The 27,906-nt window shown below is 36.7% G+C and overlaps 3 protein-coding genes across 11 annotated transcripts in view; 2 read left to right on the forward strand and 1 right to left on the reverse strand.

The window, feature by feature from the left end:
* LOC121502033 (transcriptional regulator ATRX homolog) overlaps positions 1-27,906 on the reverse strand; it is a 530,985-nt gene that overhangs the window by 256,572 nt on the left and 246,507 nt on the right. The window lies entirely within an intron of this gene.
* Positions 363-1,453, forward strand: LOC138928142 (uncharacterized). 2 transcript variants are annotated; one of them, XM_070284617.1, is made up of 4 exons: positions 363-696; positions 754-962; positions 1,018-1,069; positions 1,121-1,453. In XM_070284617.1, exons 1-4 carry the CDS (start codon positions 608-610, stop codon positions 1,122-1,124), a joined length of 354 nt encoding a protein of 117 aa, XP_070140718.1. In that variant the 5' UTR covers positions 363-607; the 3' UTR covers positions 1,125-1,453. The 2 variants fall into 2 exon arrangements, with proteins under 2 accessions (XP_070140718.1, XP_070140717.1); XM_070284616.1 differs by lacking the exon at positions 1,121-1,453 and having other exon boundaries at positions 1,018-1,115.
* On the forward strand, positions 22,256-24,141 carry LOC121502028 (putative uncharacterized protein DDB_G0271982). Its single transcript, XM_041774645.2, has 4 exons — positions 22,256-22,875; positions 23,553-23,622; positions 23,729-23,755; positions 23,847-24,141. The coding sequence occupies exons 1-4, from the start codon at positions 22,282-22,284 to the stop codon at positions 24,131-24,133; spliced, it is 978 nt and encodes a 325-aa protein (XP_041630579.2). The 5' UTR covers positions 22,256-22,281; the 3' UTR covers positions 24,134-24,141.

Here is a 27,906-nt window from a genome sequence, read left to right on the forward strand (position 1 = left end):
AGCTTTTATTGTATCACAGCGTATCGCGTGCTTCTTGCACGGGTCTGTGCCCAAGGGATGCAAATCCGGCGTCTTACGCCCGGATGCCACCACCTCTGCACAGCAAAACAGCTGCGAGCTGTGACTGGGAGCAATTGTCCGCTTTTCTGCGGCACAAGCCTCCCGTCCTGACCAAGAAAAACAACAAAGAAATTTCCTAAACCCGGCCCTACGCCTTGACCACCAGTCCCCAGGTCCTCGGTGCATTTGCAGACCGTAAGATAGGCCTCGCAAGCCACCGTACGTGGGGGCTGGATGGTCCAGGACGTGGCCTGACGAGACGTCGTCTTCTCGCTATCCATATTTGTTTTTATATTGGGCGCCATATTGTTACGGAACTGCATATTCCCTGGGCAATGCCGGACTAGCTCAGTGGATGCCCAGGGGGGGTAGGAACCTATGCCCGCAGTCCGCACAACAAAATACCGATTAATCGGACGTCTCAACAAAACTCCTCACTAACAAAACTCACATCACTACGTTAAAAATGTAAACAAAGACTTGGACGACAATTTGGACGAATTGGTGGCTTGGATGTGAACGCCACGACGCACCCTCCCATCCAGTGATGCCTCCTGGTCATCTCGGGGCATCACCCATTCTCCGGCGGACCGGAGTCTATTCCAGGCGGTCTGGCGACCGACTCATCTCCCCCAGGTAATAACGCTTACTCGGTGTTCATTGCGCTTTTTTTAATATGTTATGTCGTTTCAGGTTAACTTATACATGGCAGAGTACGTGCCTCCCAATCCCTCACCGTGGTCGCGACCCTAGCCAGAGATGCGCTCGCGCCAAGGCTGCCGCCAAAGGATCAAAAGAAGTGGCCAAGGAGAAATGGCCAACGACACACCGGCCAACAAATTACTCTACGTACCCCTTTCCTACCTCGGGTCCCTACTGGAGCTCCAAAAGAAACCACAAGGGTGGGTCACTCTAAAATTCCTCCTTCTTTTCACCCTAAGAATTTTCAATCCGCAGCACTTGTGTTGCACAAATCCCGGACACAAGGCACGAATACGCGGAGAAAAAGGTACGGCGACAAGTGACACAGAATACAACAAAAATTATTAACTTAGAACAGATAACTTAAATATTATTATTTTATTTTTCATATATTTCCGGCGGCTGAGAATACCAGCCAGAATGGGGACATATACCGCCCAGGACTTGGCGGCGGAAAGACTATGGCCAGGATCGGCGGCGAACATATGAGCCCGGTATGCGGCAAAGAATCCTCCGACCACTTAGGTTAGGGCCGGCCGATTTTGGATTGGAACGGACTCACCGCTGTCCTCCAGTTTCCGTCGGTTGCTCCCGATTTCGCCTGATGGCGGCTTGTGCTGGCGGCCAAGAGTGCTGGGACCGGATGCTCGTGCAGGTGTTCCTGGCAATGAGGGGCTCGCCCAGACCAAAATCCACCGAACGCTCGGCGACGGCGAATGCACCATCAAGAGAACAACAAAAAAAAAACCCCGTGGCCCGTGTTATTCGTCACGGCCACGCTGTAAGAAAAAAAACCATATATTTCTTTTAACGATCACTGGCTATTTCCCTTCGCGCCACTTCACTCACGTTTTTTCTTTTTTTAAATCTTAGATTTCACTTTATCTCTAAGATGCTAACGCGCCGGCTGACGTCCCGCTAATCTTTTTCTCTTCCAGTCTCCTGCCTCCCTATATAGGCTCCGTTGTCCGAGTCCCCATTTTCGGCTTACCGTAATCTTGGGGCGCTCAGTGCAACGGCCTAGTGAAAAGGGTAAAAACCCTTTCTCTTAAGTTCGGTTTTTCCCGGTTCGCTCACCAGTCCCTGCCTCCCCCTGTTCCTACCGACCCTATCTCTATCGATATATCGATAGCCCTCCAGCCCATTCCGACTTGAAATGCAACATTGTGAAAAAAAAATGTCAAAGAAATAAGTTTTTCGTTTCCTAACACTTCATTTGTATTGTGAACTTTTTATTCAAACAGCAGACATTTGTCTTTAAGGTGGTAAGTTGAACTGTGTAAATTGTGTGAATTTGAGGTTAAATTCAAAACTCTGTGAATATTCAACAACGCCTATAGCACGACGTGCGAACATCGGCCGCCGCACAAGATATGGAAGCCAGCAACAAGTGTATTCACAGAATTTAAGCGAGGAGAGACGAAATGTAGTAAGAGAATATGACCGATTGAGACAACGCATGAGCACACGAAGATCATCGGCAACATACAATCGCTTGGCATTCCAATATGATCCCATTTCGGATGATGGAAATTTAGATAATGGACCTATGACGACTATATGCCGATATTCCAATGCGTTAAAGTTTAAAAGAGAAACAGCTGGATTGTGCTGCGCAAGTCACACAGCCACTGAAAGCATTGTTCGATGGAAGTGATCCAGATTCCAGCCATTTTGTTCAACACATCCTTGAATATAATAACTGCTTTCGCATGACTTCCTTTGGTGCTAATATCATTCGAGAAGGCCTCATGCCGACTTGCAAGGTTAAAGTTACAATCACTTACACAAATACAAAGAATTGCAACACATAATAACAACATATACACCGCGGACTACACCATCACACGATTCTTCAACAAATGATTGTTTGCAATTACAGATACAAGGACAAATATATAATTTGCATGGTTCAATGGTGCCAACACCAGATAACCCGCATCTATTTCTGCAAATATATTTCATTTCGTCGATGGTGGATCAACTGAATGTGCGGTGCACAACAGTTAAAGAGACAAATTACTGAAAAGTTCAAGCATTTTTTCACGCTAATAATGCTGTGGTTAATATGTTCAAAACAGCAAACGAATGCCATCGGATACCTACAAATTTGTCATAAGAGCGGATTGTACCCCAGCAGGTGAAGGGGTAACGACATAAGTCCGCCGCCATAATTTCGGCGTTTTAAAACGACATAATTTCGCGCGATCTTATGACGCTTGGCCTACGTCAATAAAAAGCGGAAAACCGAGGAGCAAACAGACTTTGAGGCCTTTCAATATATAATTTTAATGTTAATTGTTTATATTTATGTGTTATTGTGTTGGTATAGAATTAGTAAGAATAAATAATATTAATAAAATTTCAAGAATTTAATTTTATATATGAAAAAAAAAAATCATCTACAATTCATCGATGAATCATCATCATTTCATCGATCAAATGTTTATGAAATGTTGATGAATTGTTGATGAAATGTGGATGAAATGTTGATGAAATGATGATGAATTGTTGATGAAAGGCTGATGAAATGTTCATCGATGAATTATCAACATTTCATCAACAATTCATCAACATTTCATCAGCCTTTCATCAACAGTTCATCAATGAAATGATGATGAAATGTTGATGAATTGCTGTTGACAGCCTATGACATGCCCATGTTAAATTCATCAATAATTTGTATGGCGATTCATCGATGAATCATCAACGCTTCGGGTGTTGATCAATCTTTTGAACTTTAACGCATTCCAATATCGGCATATAGTCGTCATATGTCTAATATCTAAATTTTCATAATCAATGTAGTTTGCAGTGGGATCATATTGGAAAGCCAATGATCTTCGAACATCGGCCGCCGCACAAGGCATGCAAGCCAGCAACAAGTGTATTGTAACGGCCTGAAGCGAACATTTTAATTGCCCGCCAACGGAGATCGATAAAAAAAACCTTCCTGACAAATAACACGTCCTCGTGTGTTAACTTTAAATCACAGTATTCTCAAATTTCAGTACTCGTTACATTTTATTGTTAACAAACATTTCATTAATTTTCTAAACATAGGGTAAGGTGGGGTAAAGCCGACAGTGTGGGTAAACCCGACCTCCCTCTGTTTTCGAAAATCGGAAGCACTACGCAAACTAATATTAGTGTTGTCGTGTAGAGCATCGAAAGCAATGAAAATGGTGGTATGACACCATTTTATTAGTCAACATTGAGATGGTCAAACGACAACAAGTTTGTTTTCACAATTTTGACTTTCATTTTTGTGCATAATTAACTGCAGGATATTTCTTTTTGTCAAAGTTATCGCATGAAAAGGTAAGTGGATTTAGATTCTTTGAATAAAGTCCTACAAAGTGCATATAAGTTTGGTTCATTTTTTTTCATAATTTCTTTTTTAATTGCGTTTTTATGAAAAATTACGTCGTGGGGCAAATCCGACCTCTAAATAGTGGGGTAAATCCTGCCGCAAAAAAAGCCAAAAAAACAACAATCACACAAAAACCATCAACATCGCAGCCAACCAGACGTTCAACTCGAACCAAAAAACGCCAGCAAGCTATTTGAGCAGCGAATCAGATGATACTGATTAATTATTTTGCTATATTCATTTTTTTAATTCTATTATCTTTTATTACCATTATATAACATAACTTTGATTGATATATCATTGCAAAACCTATATTTAGGTTATATCTGTACTAAATCAACCAAAAACATAGGCGGTCGGCTTTACCCCATCATTTTTGAACATAGCAAAAATGAACTTTTTCGTAAAACGCTTGTATCTCAAAACTTTTCAAAGGTATGAATAAAATGCTATGCATAGAAAGTTGCGCAAAGGTCTAACCTTTAATTTGGTATATATAAAGACTTGATCCGATGTAAAATAAGCATTTTATAGCCAAAACCATTTACTAGGTCGGCTTTACCCCACCTTACCCTAAGTATTGAGGCATTTAGACAAAATAAGCATCTTGGTTTCATGATAACATGATAACATAACAAATTACATCTTCATTTTAATCATAATTTACAATTCAGACTTCTCTAATTACATAGCTTTATCAACTGGTGTATTTCCTTTTACACCCACATACTGACCCCCGCCATAACAATTCCTTCTGTTATGGTGCGGTCTCCACTGACCCCCGCCATAACAATTCCTTCTGTTATGGTGCGGTCTCCACTGACCCCCGCCATAACAATTTCTTCTGTTATGGTGCGGTCATTATATCCCCTCTTGGGATTCCAAGGCATCAACCGTGCCATCCATATCATCATTCCCCACATGGGAATCAGACGCATCTCCACTTGAGTCGTCTAAATCTTTAATCAACTTTAATCTTTAATCAATCAACGTCATTGCTTATTTTGTCTATTTGGCTATGCCCTCAAAAACTCATGCGCATACTTATAAAAGTTCGCTTACTTGACAGATATCTCAAAACATATCGGCCACCATCAAGCTTTTCTATAAACTCTGTTTGGTGCCGTTCTTCATATTCATTTTCCATCTTCATTTCTTTCTCTTTTCTCTCTCATTCTCTTCTTCTTCTCATTTTTCCATTTTCATTTTAAATTAATCTTGCCTTATCAAAATTAGTGCTCTTCCGAACGTAAGTTTAAATTTCTCTTTCTTTATACTTTTCTCTGTGTCATGTGGTGGTATCAAGCCCAAAGGGTGGGTCCGATTGGCATCTCTTAAGGGCTCGCATTGGTTGCACTACTAACTGTGCAGTTCGCCGCAAGTTGCACCCCGCCAAGAGCATCTTGCCATCACCTCTGCGGTCCTGGTATCCAGCCAGATGACTACTTTACAGCTTTACACATAATACAATTTTCAACAATCTTTAAACTTAGTCATTTCCAACAATTCTGATAAATATTGCTGAGTCTATTTTTTCCAACCCAAATACATAACGGATTTATAACCTTGATTAATAACTATCCAACAAAATTTAAGGGACACTACTGGCAGACAACATTACCTCACCCCTCTGTGTATTTTTAAGAACCCCCCTTCATAGCTCAATTTAATTTAAATTATTTTGAGTTGTTTATTAACTATATCAATCAATCCTGAATCCTGACTCTGATCATTCAGTTATTAGATTTCCATTCTAAGTTCAGACGTTTTTCTGTCAATTTATTTTTATTTATCGGAGTTGAAATCAGTCATGTGAATTCTGGACACAAAAAGAATTCCACATTTGTCTTGCGCTTTCTCTTCCTCTACTCTATGATGCACTTCAGTTAATTTTTTTTTTTTGAAATGATTACATTTGCAATAAGTAGAGACTAAAAACTCTCATCTGAGCAAATAATGCCAAAAATATCAGAATAATTGCACGCTAACCAATATTTCCAATTCATATAGAGATAGATATCAAGACACATAATTCTACCAATATATCCACAAGAGCTTATATCTGTTTCAAATTTTATCGGATGTTGCGAACCAACAAATAACGATTACAGGCTCACTTGTAATAATATTAAAAGCGTTCGTTCCAATTTCTGAATATCGTCATTTCACTTAAAGATACTTGAAGCCGAAGAATATGTCTCATGATCTGAGAAAATCGAGGCACACGTTTTTGAAAATAAGGCACCAATTCAATAAATGGTCTTACGACGGTCTCTTAATTGCACCGATTAAAAGGACGGACCTTTAACGTAAGGATTTTCTAGGAATTGGGTCTGATTTCTCCACCGCACACCTCATAGCTCAGATATTGCGTAGTAGGTTCAAGAAACCCACATTTGGTAACGTTAAATGGCAACCCTGGTACAGTCAACACATTTAATACAACCTTCAGCCTTCGGAAAGCCTTTTCTTCCGAGTTTGCCATGATTAACACGTCATCTATGTAAACTATCGCAAATAATCATGATAATGAAGGTAGAAGATGCACTCTACAAACCAAACGGCACGGCAGATCAGACAGACGGCAACTCGTAATGGTACTCCAGGATAGCACAAATTATTATTTTTCAACAGAAACATTTTCCCTCACAGGGTCTGACATAAGCGGCAAAGGCCACTGTCCGAAACCATTTTCGTATATTGCTTCCGATAGTCTAAGCACAACCTATCGTAGCACAGGGCTCGCCAATGGGAAGGCAGATGGGCAAACAACACTGCAATCAAACACATCTCTATTCCCATCTTTTAGCCAATTCAGCTCCCAAATCAAAGAATAATTGGAAAGGGCTCACCCGATACTGTCACTGTTGAATCACACAAATCAACTCGCTTCTACATGCAGCTGCCGCTGCCGCTCGCAGCCGCTGATACCCATCTCGTGCACACAGATGCAATGTGACCACCGTTAATACGCCTGAAGTGCGTCACTCCAGCTCTCCGCACTTCAGCCGCAGTTCCGCCAGTGTGCTGTTGTTGTTGTCTTCCATTCTTCCCCAAATTTTCTGGCCGACAATGATGACACTTGCAACCGTCCGGCTCAACACGCGACCAGTGCATTTGACTGCCTATCACGACTCCGGTGTCTCGCACCACGCGGCTGCGCAAGCTTTCGATGCGCTACTGAATTTAATATCGACCGAAAATCACTTTATCAGAATGCCCGCGAGGCTATGGTGAATCCCACTTCTGATGTCGGAGATAACCGTTATTTAATTTAACCGTAGTCGAGCCAGCGAGTTCTGTCCGCCTGCGCACTCAAAACGTATCTGTCATCACGTCACTTTTCCTTTAGCCTTTCCACATTTTCTTACTTTTCACTCAAACGTCAATCCTAGACAATCTCTAGCTGTCTCTCTCACTCTTTCCTATTGTTGCGACAGACGAACAGACCTCACTCAGTAACAGACAGTCTACTGTCCTTTTCCTGTTACCGACTCAACTGTCATTGCGCCTGCGCGCCAGCGACACCTACAGGCTACCAATACCTGAACATGCCGAATAATTATGTTGCCATAGCAACAAGCTTTCCAAATTTGCACTTAGCAATCAACTCGCCGACATATGTATATGCTTGTTGCCAAGGCAACAGAATTATTCGGCATGCCCAGGTATCTGTAGCCTTGAGGTGTCGCTGGCGCGCAGGCGCAATGACAGTTGAGTCGGTAACAGGAAAAGGACAGTAGACTGTCTGTTACTGAGTGAGGTCTGTTCGTCTGCCGCAACAATAGGAAAGAGTGAGAGAGACAGCTAGAGATTGTCTAGGATTGACGTTTGAGCGAAAAGTAAGAAAATGTGGAAAGGCTAAAAGAAAAGTGACGTGATGACAGATACGTTTTGAGTGCGCAGGCGGACAGAACTCGCTGGCTCGACTACGGTTAAATTAAATAACGGTTATCTCCGACATATATATAATAATATATATATATAAAACTGTACAGTTACGAGTGTTGTTGTTTCAGACCAAGGCAAGATTAGTATAGTTTTTCTATTCCCTGACTTTACTAGTGCAGCAAGTCGACTCTTAGGAAAATCATCAATTTGATACACCACTATCTCTTCAAAGTGAAACCTCCGCGTGGTACCCCTTGTACCCCCGTACCCCCTGTACAGCGAGCGACAGTTTCACGAGACTTGGCAGGTCCATTAAGCGACCAGTGCCCTCTGATTATACGGCTCGCAACTGAGGGGTTAACCCAGCTTCGTTCTTACTGAGCTCTCCCAGGGCTGGGCAACCATGGGTCGGACGTTGCCTTGCCGTGTCTTTGGGGCGAAGTCATGGTCAACCTTCTTCAATGCCCCAAACCCCTCGACCCCACCGCGCTCGCCTCGTCAAGCGACGCATATGAAAGGATAAGCAGTAAGCTCGTCTTCGCTAAGGAAATGTCGGGAAGGTCCAGATCTCGCATTTGGTTACCCAAGAGGCATGTCAGGGTGCTGAAGGCTCTGCGAGTTCAGAACCAATGTGTTAATATGGACAGGGCCATTCTAAAGACAGAACAGGAGATAAGAACAAAAGAACCATTTTTGCGCGTCATCAACCAGCGATGCCTAGGACAAATAAAAAAATCCGACCAAAAGGTCCGGAAGGGCAACAGGAAGGCCAAGATTAAGGTCTTTCTAGCCGAGTCGGACGATGTCGATGACGAAGTCGACGACACCAATAAGCTGTTAGACGACTTAGTCATTGACGACGACACCCCTGGCACTATCCCGCGATATTGCTTAACGTCATGCAGAGGGCGTTTCTGCCTTATCGACCAGCCTGTTGAAAGCTAGCGGCTCAGACACGCGGACTGCTGAAATCGGCGAACTGCCTTACCGGGATGGAGCGGCCGGGGCAGCCCAGGTTATAAGTATGGCAGACGACTATGCGGGACCGGCTGCGTGTTGCGGATGCCCGGGAAAGGAACAGCCCCGGTCACGTACTCCTAGCGACGCACAGTAGCTCCTTTTCTCATTTAGCGTTGCAAAAATCATATCTTTTGAACCAAATAAGATAAAAGAATATTTTAACAGCATTTAACGACAGGTAATTGTTATAAAACTACATAATGTACCACGGCTAAAAATTTACAGGGTATCAAATTGAAAAAAAAATTTGTTTTTCAAGGAAAACAAATTATTAACAAGAAAGGAAGCTAACTTCGGCACGCCGAAGTTTGTATACCCTTGCAGATTGGTTTCGATGTTTATATTATAGATTTAAATGCTGAAAACACTCTGAAAACACAGACCAAAAAAACAAAAAATGTGGCTTACCTATAAGAACTTCAATGAAACGGATAATTTGCCGAAGGTGGCAAAACGGAGATCGCTGGGGTCGCTAGATATATGTCGGAGAAACCGTCATTTCATTCAGCCGTGGTCAAGCTAGCAAGTTCTGTTCGCCTGCGCAGTCTTAAATTGAATGCAGCATCTCGCCACTTTTCCTTTCACCCCTTTTTCACTTTCACTCAAACGACAATCCTAGACAATATCAAGCTGTCTCTGTTGCTGTTTCCTATTGTTGCGACAGACGAACAGTCCTCACTCGGTAACAGACTGTCTTCTGTCCATGTCCTGATACCCGTTCAACCCGTTCAAAGCGACACCTCAAGGCTACAGATACCTGGGCATGCCGAATAATTCTGTTGCCTTGGCAACAAGCATATACATATGTCGGCGAGTTGATTGCTAAGTGCAAATTTGGAAAGCTTGTTGCTATGGCAACAGAATTATTCGGCATGTTCAGGTATTGGTAGCCTGTAGGTGTCGCTGGCGCGCAGGCGCAATGACAGTTGAGTCGGTAACAGGAAAAGGACAGTAGACTGTCTGTTACTGAGTGAGGTCTGTTCGTCTGTCGCAACAATAGGAAAGAGTGAGAGAGACAGCTAGAGATTGTCTAGGATTGACGTTTGAGTGAAAATTAAGAAAATGTGGAAAGGCTAAAGGAAAAGTGACGTGATGACAGATACGTTTTGAGTGCGCAGGCGGACAGAACTCGCTGGCTCGACTACGGTTAAATTAAATAACGGTTATCTCCGACATCAGAAGTGGGATTCACCATAGCCTCGCGGGCATTCTGATAAAGTGATTTTCGGTCGATATTAAATTCAGTAGCGCATCGAAAGCTTGCGCAGCCGCGTGGTGCGAGACAGTCAAATGCACTGGTCGCGTGTTGAGCCGGACGGTTGCAAGTGTCATCATTGTCGGCCAGAAAATTTGGGGAAGAATGGAAGACAACAACAACAGCACACTGGCGGAACTGCGGCTGAAGTGCGGAGAACTGGAGTGACGCACTTCAGGCGTGATAACGGTGGTCACATTGCATCTGTGTGCACGAGATGGGTATCAGCGGCTGCGAGCGGCAGCGGCAGCTGCATGTAGAAGCGAGTTGATTTGTGTGATTCAACAGTGACAGTATCGGGTGAGCCCTTTCCAATTATTCTTTGATTTGGGAGCTGAATTGGCTAAAAGATGGGAATAGAGATGTGTTTGATTGCAGTGTTGTTTGCCCATCTGCCTTCCCATTGGCGAGCCCTGTGCTACGATAGGTTGTGCTTAGACTATCGGAAGCAATATTCGAAAATGGTTTCGGACAGTGGCCTTTGCCGCTTATGTCAGACCCTGTGAGGGAAAATGTTTCTGTTGAAAAATAATAATTTGTGCTATCATATATACCATTACGAGTTGCCGTCTGTCTGATCTGCCGTGCCGTTTGGTTTGTAGAGTGCATCTTCTACCTTCATTATCATGATTATTTGCGATAGTTTACATAGATGACGTGTTAATCATGGCAAACTCGGAAGAAAAGGCTTTCCGAAGGCTGAAGGTTGTATTAAATGTGTTGACTGTACCAGGGTTGCCATTTAACGTTACCAAATGTGGGTTTCTTGAACCTACTACGCAGTATCTGAGCTATGAGGTGTGCGGTGGAGAAATCAGACCCAATTCCTAGAAAATCCTTACGTTAAAGGTCCGTCCTTTTAATCGGTGCAATTAAGAGACCGTCGTAAGACCATTTATTGAATTGGTGCCTTATTTTCAAAAACGTGTGCCTCGATTTTCTCAGATCATGAGACATATTCTTCGGCTTCAAGTATCTTTAAGTGAAATGACGATATTCAGAAATTGGAACGAAAGTAGAAGAGTATTGCGGGTCCTTGGCCAGTTTGGTAGGGGGTGGGGGGGTCATTAGTCACGCATGACTGCGCACGAGGGGTGCGGAGGGTCATTAGTCACGCATGACTGCGCGCGAGGGGGGCGCAGGTGTCCTAATTAGCATAAAAAATCAATTAATTATTAGGGGGAAGGGGTTTAGGGTAAGATCCTCCCCCTCATTATTTTACGCATGCATGATCATATGCAGTTTTGTGTGTTGTTAAGCGTGAGAAACTGATTGGGAGGGGTTAAAGGGATAAGGTGTGTGTGTTCAAGCATGGGAATTTGTGGGATTTTGTGAAGGAGGGAGGGATGAGACATAAGGAATTTGTGAGAATTTGTGAAGGAGGGAGGGATGAGGCATAATGCATAAGAATTTATTAGGGTTAGTTATTGTGCGTATCCGGCTTGTGTTAATGTAATTCAATTAGGATAACAGGTGTGTAAGTCACCCCGGTTATTTAACTTGTCTAAACGTGTAATACCTTGTAACGGTTTTGTTTCTGTTGTCATGCGTGAGAATTTGTGAGATCGTGTGGTGGTAGATGGGGTGAGTTCTCATGCTTGTGCCAAGAAATTTCTAGCGAGGGTTGTTGTGAGACTTGCTTACCTGTTGTCATGCGTGAGAATTTGTGAGATCGTGTGGCTTGTGCCTGAACGGTTTGTACCTGGCCGACTCGTGTGGTGGTGGTGGTGGATGGGAAATGTTCTTATGCTTGTGTGTAGCTTGTGCCAAGAAATTTCTAGCGAGGGTTGTTGCTTACCTGTTGATCTATGAATTTGTGAGATCGTGTGTGTGGCTCGTGTCTACCCAGGCCTGCTTGTGTGTTTTAATTGGTGGAAAGTAGATTCAATTAACTTGGCTAAACATGTAATGATATATTTTGTTGTATAATTTGAAGGTGTCACCCACCCTACCCTTTTAAATAGAGAAAAAAAAAAAAATACATGTGAAATAAAAGTCAGAGTTTATTCTCATCAAAATTTAGTTTTTATTAAGTCTTTTAAATAAATTAATATATCGATCCATTAATTTTAAGGCATCTTGTTCTCTCTTCTCAACATGCATGCATCTACAGGTGTCAGGTCCAACTTTGCAATCGTCATAGGCCCAGGCGCAGTATGATAGGTGTTCCCCATACTTGGAACGAACTACCGGAGTGGCTTCCACGTCTTTGAAATATGTTTGAAATGTCTTCAATTTCGTAACGTGTTCCTTAAAGATTTCGTTTCCATACTCTTTTAAAAATTCTTCAATTTTCTCCGAGATCATTTTGAGTTTGTGTTCTCCTCCGATGAAAATAGTTTGAGTGTTTATTTTAAACTGAAGGTACATCTAAATGCCACATTACATTTATACACCTTTTATGAAAACAAAAATGTGAAACCTGTTGCTATACCATACCCACCCTTGAAAAATAAAATTGTGTTCAAAGAAGGGGGAGAGATGTTCAGTTTTCTTTTTTCTTTATTTTTTAATTTCGTTATATGATGAAATTAGTTGTTTGACTCTATGTTGCTGATTTACATAATGAAAGCATGCACAGGTTTCTATATTATCATAAGAAAATGTACATAAATTAATATGTTCTCCATATGTTGTTTTTTTAAACTCCTTTACTCCAGCGTTCATGAACATGTTCCTTGACTCCAACAGTAATTGTAAATCCTCTTTGGTAATCACATTTCGAAAATCATTGATAAATAAATTAATGTTATTTATCAAAGAGGAAGAATTAATATTACGAATGCTATTGGATTTATTCATTTCGTAAACTTCTTCTTCTCTCAACTCTCAAACTGTGAATGAAGAAATCTAGTTACTAGAATTTTCGGGTACATAAAAATTTAAAATTTTGTAAGCATTGTTGAGTGCACAGACACCCTCCTGCAGATGTAGTGAGCAAAATGGAAACTGGTTTCCATCCATTGTTTTTAAAGCAGGACATCCGATTTCTTCAATATTCATTAAATCTCGTGTTTTTAGAAATTTTTTGAGGAAAAGTCTTTTTTCATGACCTTTACAAATAATTTCCTTATTCCTTATTATTTCTCTTAGATACGTTTGTGCTTCTTTGAAAAAGCTTATGCCATCGTTCCAATAAATTTTATGATGTTGTTTTGTTAACCAAGCAACTGTTTTTCTCGTTTTTTTATCCAATTCAGTGAAATCATATGGAGAGTGTATTATAAAATGTGAATTTAGTTTTGAATCTTTTTTAAACACCACTCCAATTTCTTTTAGAATAAATTTATTGTTATTCCCAATAAATCCTTGAATATCAATTGCAGCAGTATCCCCCCTCATGGTTGATTATTAAACAATTCGCTGAACTAGACCATTCAACGGGTTATATTTAACTAAACGATCATGTATCAGTACGCAATATACTTGAACAGTTTCACTAGGCGGTTGACTAAGTTCAGTCGAAATCCTAACATCAATCGGTCCTGATTTTACCGTCTCATTTTGGTACGATAAATCTATCACGAAAATAGGAGCTTTAGTTTTGTATTCCATAGGCGCTAACAGTGGGGTTTCATTTCGATTATAGTAGCTAGATTGAAATTTGGAATACATTTCATATAGGTGAGCGAATCGATCCTTATCAAAGTCTATATTTAAATCGTCGTACGGGTATGTTTCAGAGTTTAGGTAAATCTTCAAATTTCTCAAATTATTTGTAACAAATTGATGATTATCTTTAAATACGATCAATGCAAATCGAGGACGTTCACGGTTAGCAGCTAGTTTAACATTCCAAACATGATGTGTTCCATTACTCAGTTTCGGATTAATGTACGTATCCCAACTACGGAAAGCAATTGGAAGATTTGCCCCACTGTTTATAATATCATACATTTTGATTTTTGATGAATCACTTGGTGTCACATGAGGAATTTTCCATATAATATTAGTTATATCAACTTGAAACTTTTGATTTGATACATTATCTTCAAATACATCATTCATGTTTTTAGTAATTAATAGCACCAGCTCATGTTTACAATTTAATATGACTTTTTTGAAATCTTCACAAAATCCCATTAGATTTTTAAGGGGTACAGAAAAGTTGAAGTGATGGGAAATGTTAAAGTTGACTCCTCCACTCCATCCAGAATTGTAAAGTCTCTTGCTCTCAAGATGACTTAAAGAGACAAAGTTTTTTAATGTGGAAGTAACGCCAACAAATCTTGTTCTATCTATCTCAACACCATTTATTTCATATCGTATTTCATCCAAGAAGTACGCCATACAATTATTTCGCAATTTCCCAATTACATCTCGGGTTATCAACCTATTACCCTCCCCCAAGATGCTAATAACTCCTTGAAAATTAAGAAAACTCTCACTAGGAAGTACATATAAATCTTGATTTTGAATGGTTATTCTTATCTCATCATTTGACTTAAATGATTGTTGATATGGTGAATAGCTGTGGTATTCCTTTTTCGATATACTATCGTCAGAAAGGGGCTTTTCTCGTACTGCTAATACCTCGTTCAAACCCATAACTTTTATTTAAACTCGTAATTTGAAACCCAGTGATTTTAAAATTAATTTATTTTTTAATGTGAGCGTATTCGTACTTGACTTCGAACCTCTTCCTATAACTTTACGATTGAAAGTGCGTTGGTTGTGAAAAGTATCAGCTCTTTTATTATATATAATCATTGTATCAATCTCAAATGTAGACGGATCGTATAGTTTTCGCCACGTAAATTTATCAAATCACCGTTCTGATCAGTTATGTGTATAGAGAGAGTACTTATTTCTCTAGTGTTGACTGGTAAATAAATGAGATTGTGAGGTGTGATATTCATTTTATAGCCCGGTGGAACATTAATCCCAAATTCATACAATGCATGATCCTGTCTGCCATCAATATATGATCCACTAACAATATTACACACTAAGCGTATTGTGTTTATTTTTAAAATGTTCACTGGTTGATCGGATATATACGTTTTTTTCTGATCAGGATTGAGCACCCTTTTATTAAAACCAAACAATTTTCCAATCGAGTTTTCTCTATTAAAATATATAGCTTCCTGGGTGGTTGAAATATGAACTTGAAGTGTATTATTATTACTTTCCAACTGAAATGTTTTCTCGAGACCATAATCTCTAAGCTTATTTTTCAGAAAATCATGAATATCATCGAGTTCATAAGATCCGATGGGGATTTCAATTATCCTATTTCCGATATGGAATAGATTATTACTTTTATCAACATTGGGTATAGAATTGTACATATGAAAATCAATTAGCGCGCACTCAAATTCACCATTATTTAATTCAATGGGTGGGAAATAAGTTATGTTCGTAATGGGTTCATTACCATTTAATGTGAGGGTGAATGATCTACTCATTTTGAAATCTAATAATAAACTGTGAAAATAGAGCTTACACATGTAAACTTATATTCTCAAATAATTATGTATTCATTAAAACCTTTTCTATATCGCCCATTATCCATATCATTATCTTTACTTATCATTAAGAAACCATATTTATCTTCCCAACATTTTCGACAAACTTTCATAAATAAATCATAAGTCATATCACCATGTATATGATCGCGAAATATGTTTCGTAAATTAAGATCATCTTGTTTAAACACTATAATCACGTTAGCATTATCGCGTACAAGGTGCTTTGGGATATGTGTATATGTTTGAGATAAATAAAATGAGTCAATTTTTTTATGGCGTCCCATACAGAAATATGAACGGATGTTAGTCTGTTTCTCACATGCGACATCATCAAAGATCATGATGGAGTTTTCTTTTGCCTTTTCAGGTGGTAAAACTTCATCATTTTGTGAGAATGTGTAGTACCCCATACCCTTTATCGGTTTAATTAATTTCTCTAAATACTGATACTTTGGTTGATACAAACTTTTTGCGAAAATATATATATTCTCAAATTTTAGACCATTTGGACTTTCCAAAAGATTAATTAGAATATTGGTTTTACCACAGCTCGATGATCCAACAATCAGAGCTCTGATAGTATCAGGTAATAGTAGACTATGTCGTGGTGATGAATTTTTAAATGAATCATCTCCACCCTCAATGTCTCTAATACAAATCTGTTGTTTTTGACGTATTAAACGCATATTCACATGTATAATGTAGTTCATTCACCGAGAAATGCTCATTGATTAAACATTATATAAAATGGGTAAAAGTTTTTATAATTATCACAGTCAGAGTTCAAACTTGAAGCGAGGTAGTGGCATTATTAACAAAATAATTAACACGCTTCCATTTGAAGCACATATTCCTGGTTATAATTTTTGTGGACCTGGTACAAAGTTAAAACAGAGATTGGATCGCGGAGATCGTGGAATAAATCAATTAGATGAGGCATGTAGAACTCATGATATTGCATATTCACAACACAAGGAGTTAAGTGACCGTCACAAGGCGGATGCAGTTTTAATAAATAAAGCGTGGGATCGTGTTACTTCAAGGGATAGTAGTTTGGGTGAAAAAACTGCTGCATACTTAGTCACAAATATCATGAAAACTAAAAAGAAATTCGGAATGGGTATGAAAAAGAAGAAGAAGGGAGTGAAGAGGAAGTGTAGGAAAAGGGGAGGAAAAGGTAAGACATTCTCAAATGTTATTCAAACAGGAATGCGAGCATTGAAAAAACAGAAACCATTAGATCTCATGAGTGCTATTAAGGTTGCACGCAAAGCAGTGAGTAAATCAATTGGTCGCAATAAGAAAAAAATAAAGATTCCTCGCATAATTAATGTACCCAAAGTTGGTGGTTTTTTACCACTCGTCCCCATTTTGACTGCACTTAGTGCACTGGGTAGTGTTGCTTCTGGCAGCGCAGCTATTGCTAAAGCCATCAATAATGCATCAACGAGTAAAAAACAACTAGAAGAGAGTAAACGTCATAATAAAAAAATGGAAAGTATTAGTGTGGGTGAAGGTATGTTTCTGAAACCTTATAGAAAAGGGTATGGATTATATCTTAACCCATTTAGAGGAAATCAAAAAAACTAATCAGTAAGCTACCCAAGAAGGCACTTTCAAATTTTGAAATTTTAGATTTTGCTCAAAAATATATTCCTCATTTTCGAGGTGTATTTATGAGAGACTCACTACCGAAATCACCTTGGATTCATGAATCAGGAATTATAAACCTAGGCGATGCCTCATCAAATGGTACACATTGGGTAGCTTATAATAAAAATAAAAAAAATATACACTACTTTGATAGTTTTGGAAATTTACAACCACCAAAAGAAGTTGTGAAATACTTGGGGAATAATATTAGCTATAATTATGATAGAAAGCAAGCCTTTAACACAAACAATTGTGGACACCTGTCTCTACAATTTTTACTCTCTATCAACTCATGATTGGTCTACACTCTTCTCTAGTTTTCTCTGAGATCGTTTCAAACCCACCCTATTTTTTAACTAGTTGCTTCATGGTTGGGTGAGATCTTAGAATACTTTCTCTGAGATCGTTTCAAACCCACCCTATTTTTAACTATTTGTCTCATGGTTGGGTGAGATCTTAGAATACTTTCTCTGAGATCGTTTCAAACCCACCCTATGTCTCAACTATGCTCTTCTCTGATTGGTCTGCTCCCGAATTTAAAATGAAAGAATGTCTTCAAAAATTGAGAGGGTTGTTCTACTCTCGACTATAAAATCGGTGTGAAAATTATTTTAACACACAGTCAAAGTTAAAAATCAGACAACAAACAACAAACAACAAACAACAACATCTATAAACAGCCTGGAAAAAACAGTTGATTAACTGCTAAAAACAGGTAAGAACAGCTATTAACTGCATATTAACAACAATTAACTGCTAAAAAAACAGGTAAGAACAGCTATTAACTGCATATTAACAACAATTAAACAACTATTAAACTATATAATAACAACAATCTGTTTCCATTTATTTTCCATCAATTAGAAAAAAACAGGAATCATCTGCAATATGACCAACCCGGAAATGGTAATGAAAGTTATTAAGGACTTCAATGGAAAGATGGCCAAACCTCTACTCACCAAGAACAAGATGAAAACAAATTGCTTTTACCCGATTATGAATGCTCAACGTAAAAAAACCAGCTATGGAACTTCCCTTGCTCTTGAACTTGAGGAGTATATTTTATACTTACCGGAGCGCTACTCAACCTTAGATGATGCAACAATCAACATTATAAAGGATAACCGTTTTTATATTTTGAAAAAGGATGATAATAATTTGTACTTGGAATTAAATAAAGTTGTGAAATCATAAAAAATGTATACATTTTTAATACTTTTAAGCTATATATTTGCAATAATAAAAATAAATTTTCTTCAAAAAACACAAATAAATTTGTTATAAATATTTAATTACATTTACATTTCTCACAGTATCAAGTGAGTGTCTGAGAAAACTAGAGCAATGAAACGTCAAGTCTTAAAACAGTTGACAGAGAGTAGAAATATTTTAAAAAGAAAGTTCAATGAATTAAAACAAATGAAAAATGAGAATGCTTCAAATTTAGAAGAAACTTTTAAACCAATTACAGCGCCTTTACATGCAATTCTTGCTGATAATAAGAAATTTAAAAATTCCAATGATGGTAATGTACCTGAGAAAAAATCATTGATAAAGAAAGAGGAGGAGCATCATGTCGCGAGAAAACAGTATGTGAGCGAAAAAGAAAGCGAAGATGAATTTTTTTCACAAGATTCTGAAAGATATTCTGATTCTGATTCTGATTCTGATTCAAATGAAGAAGAAGAAGAAGATGAAGAAAAAGAAGAAGAAGAAGATCAAGAAAATGTAAATAAAGAAAAAGGAGTGGAATACGATCTCAACATTAGTCATTTAAAGAAACAAAAGCATCTAGACAATAGTTACGGACCTCGAAAAGAAAATAATATATTGATGTTAGGTAATAGTGCACTTAAAATTCAAAAAAATAAAATGGAATTGGAGAGTGGAAACTCATGGACCTTAACACAGGGTCTATACTCACTAATTTTTCATAACGCACCTCGTGACTATACTAAAGATGATTTAAAAATATATAAACAAATTTTAATTGAGACAAGTGCTCACAAAAGAAACTATGAACCCGACGGGCAATTAAAAGGAAATCGCTCGAAGAAATATTCATCAATTATTAGACCTCTTATGACATCAGCTGTCTCACCCACTCGAAAATATACTGGGTCAGCATATATGAAGCTTCAACGATCGAAACCTAGGTATATTTATTGGAATAATGTAAACGAGCTTGTAGAGAGGTTACAGCTTTTAATGAGTTCAAAAGCTGCTGGACATAATGGACATTCTAATGAGATTTTATCGATAATAGAAGAATTGCGAGAAGAAAAAATAATATATTAATAAAATAGAAGACACTTTATAATTTTTAATTAATATTAAAATGTCAATTGACAAGTTTGGTCATTTTTCGAATGATAGAGAATTTTCCTCACTTTTCAAAAGGGAGCTTGAAAGTCTCACGGGTGTTTATCTTGATACTGATGGCCATATAAATGTACAGAGAAAAAGAATAAAAAACTCTTCACAACCAATAAATGGTAATGACTTAGTCATAAAACTATATGTAGACAAGAAAATTGACGATGTTAAATTACTACAAATGGAATCGATTGACAAATCATTTGAGAATCGAAATAAAAGAGTATCAGAGTTGGAGAGTAAAGCAATAAAAATGATTACACAATTAGAAAATATAGATATCTTGATGAACAACATAATTAATCAAATTGAAAATATTAATAGTTTTATAAACTCAAAAAACCCACCACCACCAAATCTTCGTACGCAACAGGTGGAAATAGAAGGAACTTTGCTTAAAAAAAGCCCATTCGCACACCGTGAAAGAGATCCGAAAACTGATTTAGTTGAAAGTTAAATATACCATTCCTTCAGCTTTTATATTTATAATAATAATGACACTCGACAAGTTTGGATGTTTTTTAATTGAGAGAGAGTACTCAAGGGAGATTAAAAAGGGGGTAATCAAATTTCAAAGCTTACTCACTGACTCTGATGGTAATTTAAATCTTCAGAGAAAAAGATTTAAAAATTGTTTACCTCCCATCCATGAAAATGATGTAGTAACAAAGAATTATGTTGATGATGAAACAAGAAAAGTATTAACAAATATATCTACTGTAATTTCCAATCAACCACAGAAACAGTCAATTTTTAAAGTAAAACCCCGAATAAATCATGTTGAGAGCAAAGTGAATGAAATTTCTTCAAAAATTGATTATCTAAAGAAAAATCTTCGTGAAATAATAATGCAAATTGATGAAATAGAAAATAGTATTTTCAGCTATATAATTCACCCGCAATCAATATTAAAAAGTGAAACAATATCTAAGGAGCGAACACCATTCATCCCGAATAAAATTAAAATATGAGTAAGCGAGATATTGTGAATGAATTACATCGCCCCACATTAAAAAACTTCCCACGACGTCGAGTGATAGTAAAAGGAATTAATGATTTATGGCAAGCTGATTTAGTTGAGATGAGGCCTTATGCTTCTGTCAATAAAGGCTATAAATATTTATTGACAGTTGTGGATTGTTTCAGTAAGTTCGCTTTTGGGGAGGCGGTGAAATCAAAAAATGCAACAGATGTCACCAAAGCTATGTTAAACATTTTAAAGTCTGGTCGAGGGGCACCCAAGAATTTACAAACAGATAATGGAAATGAGTTCTATAATAAACAATTTCAAGAATTAATGACGCGATTTAAAATTCATCATTACTCAACTTTTAGCGTTCTTAAAGCATCGATCGTGGAACGTTTTAATAGAACATTAAAAGAACTTATGTGGCGTGAGTTTAGTTTCAATGGAAAATATACATGGATTCAAATGTATAAAAACTTAATTGATATTTACAACAACAGGAAGCATAGAACAATAAAAATGAAACCAATTGACGTCAATGCGTCTAATGAGAAACAACTTTTATCAACGGTCTACAACCACCGAAAAGTATTTTTAAATAACAAAAATTTACGGGAAGGGGAATTTGTACGCATAAGTAAATATAAACATGTATTCACAAAGGGGTACATAGCGGGCTGGACCACAGAAATTTTTCGAATACGACATGTTAACAACACATTCCCCACCACTTATTTACTTGAAGATCTGAAGGGGACCCCTATAGAAGGCGGTTTCTATGCCCAAGAAATAAAAAAGACTATGTTCCCCCACACTTATCTCGTCGAGAAGATTTTGAAGCGGAAGGGGGATCGTGTGCTTGTGCGCTGGCTAGGCTTTCCAAAGTCAGAAGATAGCTGGGTCCATAAAAACGAAATTCTATAATTAATGCGTGACGGATAGTGCGTGGAGGGCGATGTGCGTTGAGGGCGATGTGCGTGGAGGGCGATGTGGAATATACTCTGTGTATATGCGTGTGTGGTATGCGGCTGATAGTGCGTGGCGAGCAGTGCCTTCTATATACAAACCGAAGAAAAATCTTGATAATTGTTTGTATGTGCATGTGAATGTCTATGTTTTGTTTAATTTCTCTGCTCGTTCTCAATGTGAAAAGGGCGAATGAATTTTCGGTCCAGATCAGTTCCCAACTATTCTTACATTGGAAAACATCACTATGTCTTTCAACGCGGTCGTGATCTTCGTTTTCGCGACTATTTGGTGTGGCGTGAAGACTGCTCCGGTTAAATATGTACTAGCTAATTTAACAAACTCAACTTCATGGAATTCATCAAATGAAGTTGAGTTTTTAATGAATTTACCGAATTCGAACAAATTAATGAGGATAGAATTTAATTTTGAAATTTTGGAAGATACCGAAATTTACAAAAACATATCCTCAACTATTATTAATGATAAAAATGAGAAATTAATTGAAAGTGAAAGTGAAAGTGAAAGTGAAAGTGAGAGTGAGAATATGGTGCCTTCACTGCTGCGAATTTCGTCAACCCCGCCTTCATCACCCTCACGAATTTTCATCGAGGACGGAGAAGCAATATCAACTTCAACGCTGGAAACAACCCTCATTAATGGGGGTAATGATGATGATGATGATGATGTAGCAACAACAACAACGACAAATAAACCTGCACCCTCACCAATTTTGAATGAGGATAGAGAAGTTGATACAACCCTCATTAGTGAGGGTGATGGAACAACAACAACAACAACAACAAATAAACCTGCACCCTCACCAATTTTCAATGATGATGATAATGATGATGGAACAACAACAACAACAACAAATAAACCTGCACCCTCACCAATTTTATTCGAGAATGGAGAAGAACAATCGATGAGGACGTTGGAACCAATTTTACCTTCTACTACCGGAAACGAATCAAATACAACTCTTGTGATGACCAGGGAAAGGCTATTACTCAATAGTTCAACATTTGAAACATCAACTTCAGCTGTTACTTCAACTTCTACAACTACAGCGAATACTATGGCGGATGATAGTTCTTCATTTAAGATCATGTTGGGGATAGCCGATAATGATGAGGATAATGTAAGTCGTATACCAGTGAAGAGAAACACGACGCGTAGATTAAAAAATAGTTCAACTATGAATAGCACAGGTATAGCCATAACCAAAAAAAAATTAATAGAAAACTTTAAGCAAAAATTAATAGCCCAGGAGAAAAAAATAGGTGGTCATTTCGATTTAGGTCACAGAGGGGCTAATAGATATTTTATTATTTCATATTCAAATGGCAAGGTGGGTATTAAATGTCACTATAGATCTAGATTAGCTCACACCTCAAATACTGACAATAAAAAAATAAATCATATTCCTCCATCAACACTTAGAATAAATTGTTTTGAATTTGCTGAGGCGTTAACACAAGAGGCTCTTGTTAATGAGAGAAAGAAAGACAAGAAAATTAGGACACAGATTTCGAGCGAGGCAGATCATCAAATTGCAACAGAAAACAGGTATCAGGATATTAACGATGATTATTTAAGTGATGAACCACAAGTGCGGGAAATTAGAAATGATGAGGCAGAGCAAATAAATGCAATATATTTAAAAAAGAGGAATATAGCAGATAGACTGTTAGATGATTATTTAAATAGAAAAGAAACCCAGATTTCGAACGATGAAATAAAGGTTAAAAACATTGATGAGTTCCAATCAATACTTAATGATGAAATTTCATAGGTAAAAAGTTATTTCTCTTCCAGAATATAAAATTTAGTGAAGGTTATGACTGGGAGAAAAACAAGATTCAAAATGATACAACTAATAAAAAAGGTGAGTAAACTAAATTTATGTTTATTTTCAATTTTGAAATATTATACTAATTTTTTTTCTTTTCTTTTATTTTCTTCTCTTTTCTTCTCTTTTTATTTTTCTATAGATAGGGGAAATGATATGAATGAAAAAGGTGAGTGAACTAAATTTGTATTTATATATTTTTCATTTTTTGTATATAGTTGAATATTTCATAATTATTTTTTATTTAATTTTGTTTACAGATAAGGCTTTGGAAAATAATCTAATCAGTGAAGAAGGGATTTTTTATGTAGACACAGATGAAGAAGAAGAAGCAGGACGGCTATATGAAAATGAACTTATTTATATGGAAGGCGGCGCTGAAAATTATAAACAAATCTTACCTTTAAATATAGACCAAGAAGATGAAAACCCCCTCCCCCCTCCATTTGTTGATGATACAAACCAAAACGAAAATGATGTAATTTTAATGGAGGGAGGATTAACTAATTACACCCAAATTGTGAAATCTAATATATTAGATCCATAAGAAGAATTTCCCACCAATAATGAAATGAATCAAGTTATTTAAAAAATTTTTTTGAAATTTATATTGTTTCTTTATTTAAAAAATAAAAATTTTTTTTTTTTTTTTTCTAAAATTGTTATTATTATTACTAACTTTTTTTTTTTTAAATTGATTAAGAAAATATACAATTGTTCTTAAAAATATATAATGAATATAAATAAAACTAATAATTTTTATTGTTCAAAAAAATTAATATTGTTAAAAAAATACATATTTGTTCTTAGAATTAAGTTTTTACATGTTTCACAAAGTTAAATAAAATTATACTTGTTTATTATAATATATTATCTAAATACTTTTTATTTAAAATCATCCGATTTTCTTATTATAAATAGGTCTTGTTCTAATTCCTTGACTTCCAATTTAAATTGGTCTTCCTCTCTTTTTTGTAAATATTCTTCTAATTTTTTTTGTTCTAAATTACTCCTATTTGTACAATTTTCAATTTTTTTTATTTTCTCATTCCACTCGAAAATACTTACATCTAATTCAGCTATTTTACATTCTAAATCTTTTTCTTCTATTTTATAATGCCCATATGCCATAGTACTCATTTTATTAGAATCTATAATTCTCTTATCATCTTTACTATTAAGTATAATTTTATTACACCTAATAGTAGATACTACATGATTTGATGATCGAAACATTGCCATTGACCCTATCACAGACTCCTCAGAAAGCAAACACTTTTTATAATCATGAAAGTCTATTTTCTCTATTGCGCTTCGTTTGACACCTTTTGATTTTTTTATTGTTTTTTCAGCGCTACCATCACCCTCACTAAATTTATATGAATACATTTTCGAGCGTAAACCAACAAACTCGAGCATGGGTTTCCCATTGAGTTCATCTTTGAAAAACCCTAACTTTTTTTTATTGGTTTTAGGAAAATTATACGTTTCAGCAATTTTATCTGGAAATTCAGATGTATCAAAATATGACTCTATATCATTTCTAATATCATTATAGAAGTCATCAGTTTTGATGGTATATATAAATGAATCTGTGTCCATATAATTTAATTGTATGTTTTCATTAAATTTTGGTTTCATATAATTATAATGAAAATCATACATCTTCCATTTTGAAATTTCAAGAATTGAAAAACCTAAATATAATGGTTTATTATATAAAACATTTAATTTGGTCATTTGAAATGCATAAAAATGATCCGAAAATTTTTTCAGACTATGAAAGTTAGATTTAGAAATCAGTGAACGGGCGCAATCTCTTTTACGACCGGGAGAATCATTTGGAGTTGCACTTTCCCATTCTGAAATTAATTTAATATTAACGCGTTTATCAACGTTCTCCATGGTCTTTCCAAATACCGCATTGTTTAATAATTTATAAAAATCTTTATCAAATGGATTTTTAGCATTTGTACGATGAAAATTATTAAGATCAATATATTTCTTCAACCAAGGTTTTTGGAAGAAGCGAAGACCTCTATGAATTTTTTTTAATTGTAACCCACATTCTAAGCACTGTTTCAAATTTCTATAATGGATTATATATTTATTTTTATCTTTAAGATCTGCAATTAATTTCTTTACTTTAGATGATGGTGTTGGTAGCTGATTACTACAACAAAATGGTAAGTCATTATGAGTCTCATGCAAGCTAAACGGATAATCTAAATCTACCTCGAACATGTAGCCATATTCAGAATCATCTGGGAGCTCTAATATATTTATATTATCAAGGGTTTCCCTTGATACCCATTCAAATCCTCCATATGGCAAAGGTTGGGACATGGCCCATCCATACAAATTGTTGGCATCAATATATGATAAATATTGGGATTCTTTTTTATCGTCATAAGAATCCAAATATTTATGATTAGCTTTTGAATATCGATTTACGCATTGCACGAGACCACCACGAATACCCGATTGCAGAAATTTTAATTGATCTATATCTGTTAACAGTTCTAGCTCAATTTCGGTATATTTTAGCATGGCCTCCCATGATAAACCAGGTAAGGTGTAAAAATGCGCAGGGTCTAATGAATGAATTTTCATGCAGATATTTCGAAAGTTTTCAAAAACATCTGTCATTAACAAGACATCTGTTTTCAAATACAATTCCAAATAATCTTTTAAATTTTGACATGAAAATTTATCCCAAACCCTCTGTGCATGAGTGTAATTTTCTTCCGAACAATTAGTTTCTGTTAGGGAGCTATAGAATGCTTCTCGGGGGGGTAAAGAAGTTTCTGATAGCCTCTCAACTGAATCTAAATATTCATAAGGAAATACACCCTTACGCCTCATCAAAGAAAATTCTTCCTGATTTTCAAAGAAAGTTTTCGTTGTTACTAATTGATCATCATCTAGGTTTGATGCAAGTGTGTCTAAGGCGGACGACATGAAGCGGAAAGAATCAAGGAAGCGAATCTGAAAACTTCCCCCATCATCAGTAGTTATAGTTTTTGAGAGGGAAATATAGTGCTCCTTATTCGATGGAATAACACTCATTTCTCCAGGTATGAGAGCCAATTCTTTCACGAATAAATGACAATCATACCTGGAGAAATTATGGAAAAAAACTGGGATGAAGTCTGGGACTTGATATTTTAAATTGCATGCATTATGTGCAGCACCTCTGAATTTACCAGTAAAATGGCAATGATCCCTCACCCTATCTAATAAAAGGGGACTATGGCAGATATGACATTTATCAGTTTTTTGGAATTCTTCTTCCTCATCCATAGACATTTGGATGGGAACTTCTTTTGAAATATAATTTGAATAAATATATTTTAAATTTGTAATGAGTGAATTAACAAAATTTTGCCCTGCTTCTAAGGTCGTTTCAATTTCTAACTTACTTAAACTATCATCATACGCGCACTTAATATAATATGCATATGCTATAGGCACATGTGTATTTATTTTAAATAGTTTTTGACTAATAGCCTTCTCATCAGGCTGCAGTATAGCTTCAAAGTCAGCATATACTGAAAATGGCACCTTAACCTCCTTATGAACATTCGTGTAGCGGAGGGTGGCGTTGCGCGGATGGGGCAGTCTGGAAACTATTTTGCTACACACTTCAGAATGACGTTTGGCAGCTTCCTTAGTTAAGGAATAATTCAGGCATCTATTGCAGAACCACTGCTTTCTTTTCCCTTTTCCCGTCTGAGAGGCAACCAAACTAAAACAATGAATAATAAAAAAGAAGCTATTAGCTAAAATCCCCCTAACGTTTAACTATATATAAAGGTGAATAGAAAATTAAAAAAAAAAAAAAAAAAAAAAGGTGAACAGAAAATTAAAAAAAAAAATTAAAAAAATAAACATAAATAAATAGATAAATAAAATAATAAAATAATAAAAATCAAAATAAAAAAAAAAAATATATATATATATATTTAATAATATAATAAAAATAGGAAAATAATAAAAATAATAAATAAGACTCACCCTGAAAGATTTCTTATCCATGTGTAGTGCGCTTTATTTCCTTCCTCCAAAAGCAGCATATTTATGTGGCGGGGTTTCACCTCAGGTGGGTAAAAAATGGGGCCATAAATTAATCCATCATCATATCCAAAAACAGATACGCTCAGCTCCAGGTTTTTTTTCATAAAATCCGTGATATGTCGAGGGTTGAGAGGGAACTCCAATCCACTGAAATCCAATTGGTATCCGTTTTGGAGGGTGATAACATCATCTTCAATGTTAACCCTATACCCGCTGCATCTACTCCGTTTGGTTGATTTGTTC

This window comes from Drosophila kikkawai, chromosome 2R (genome assembly GCF_030179895.1).
Source record: "Drosophila kikkawai strain 14028-0561.14 chromosome 2R, DkikHiC1v2, whole genome shotgun sequence".
Classification (NCBI taxonomy): Eukaryota; Metazoa; Arthropoda; class Insecta; order Diptera; family Drosophilidae; genus Drosophila; species Drosophila kikkawai.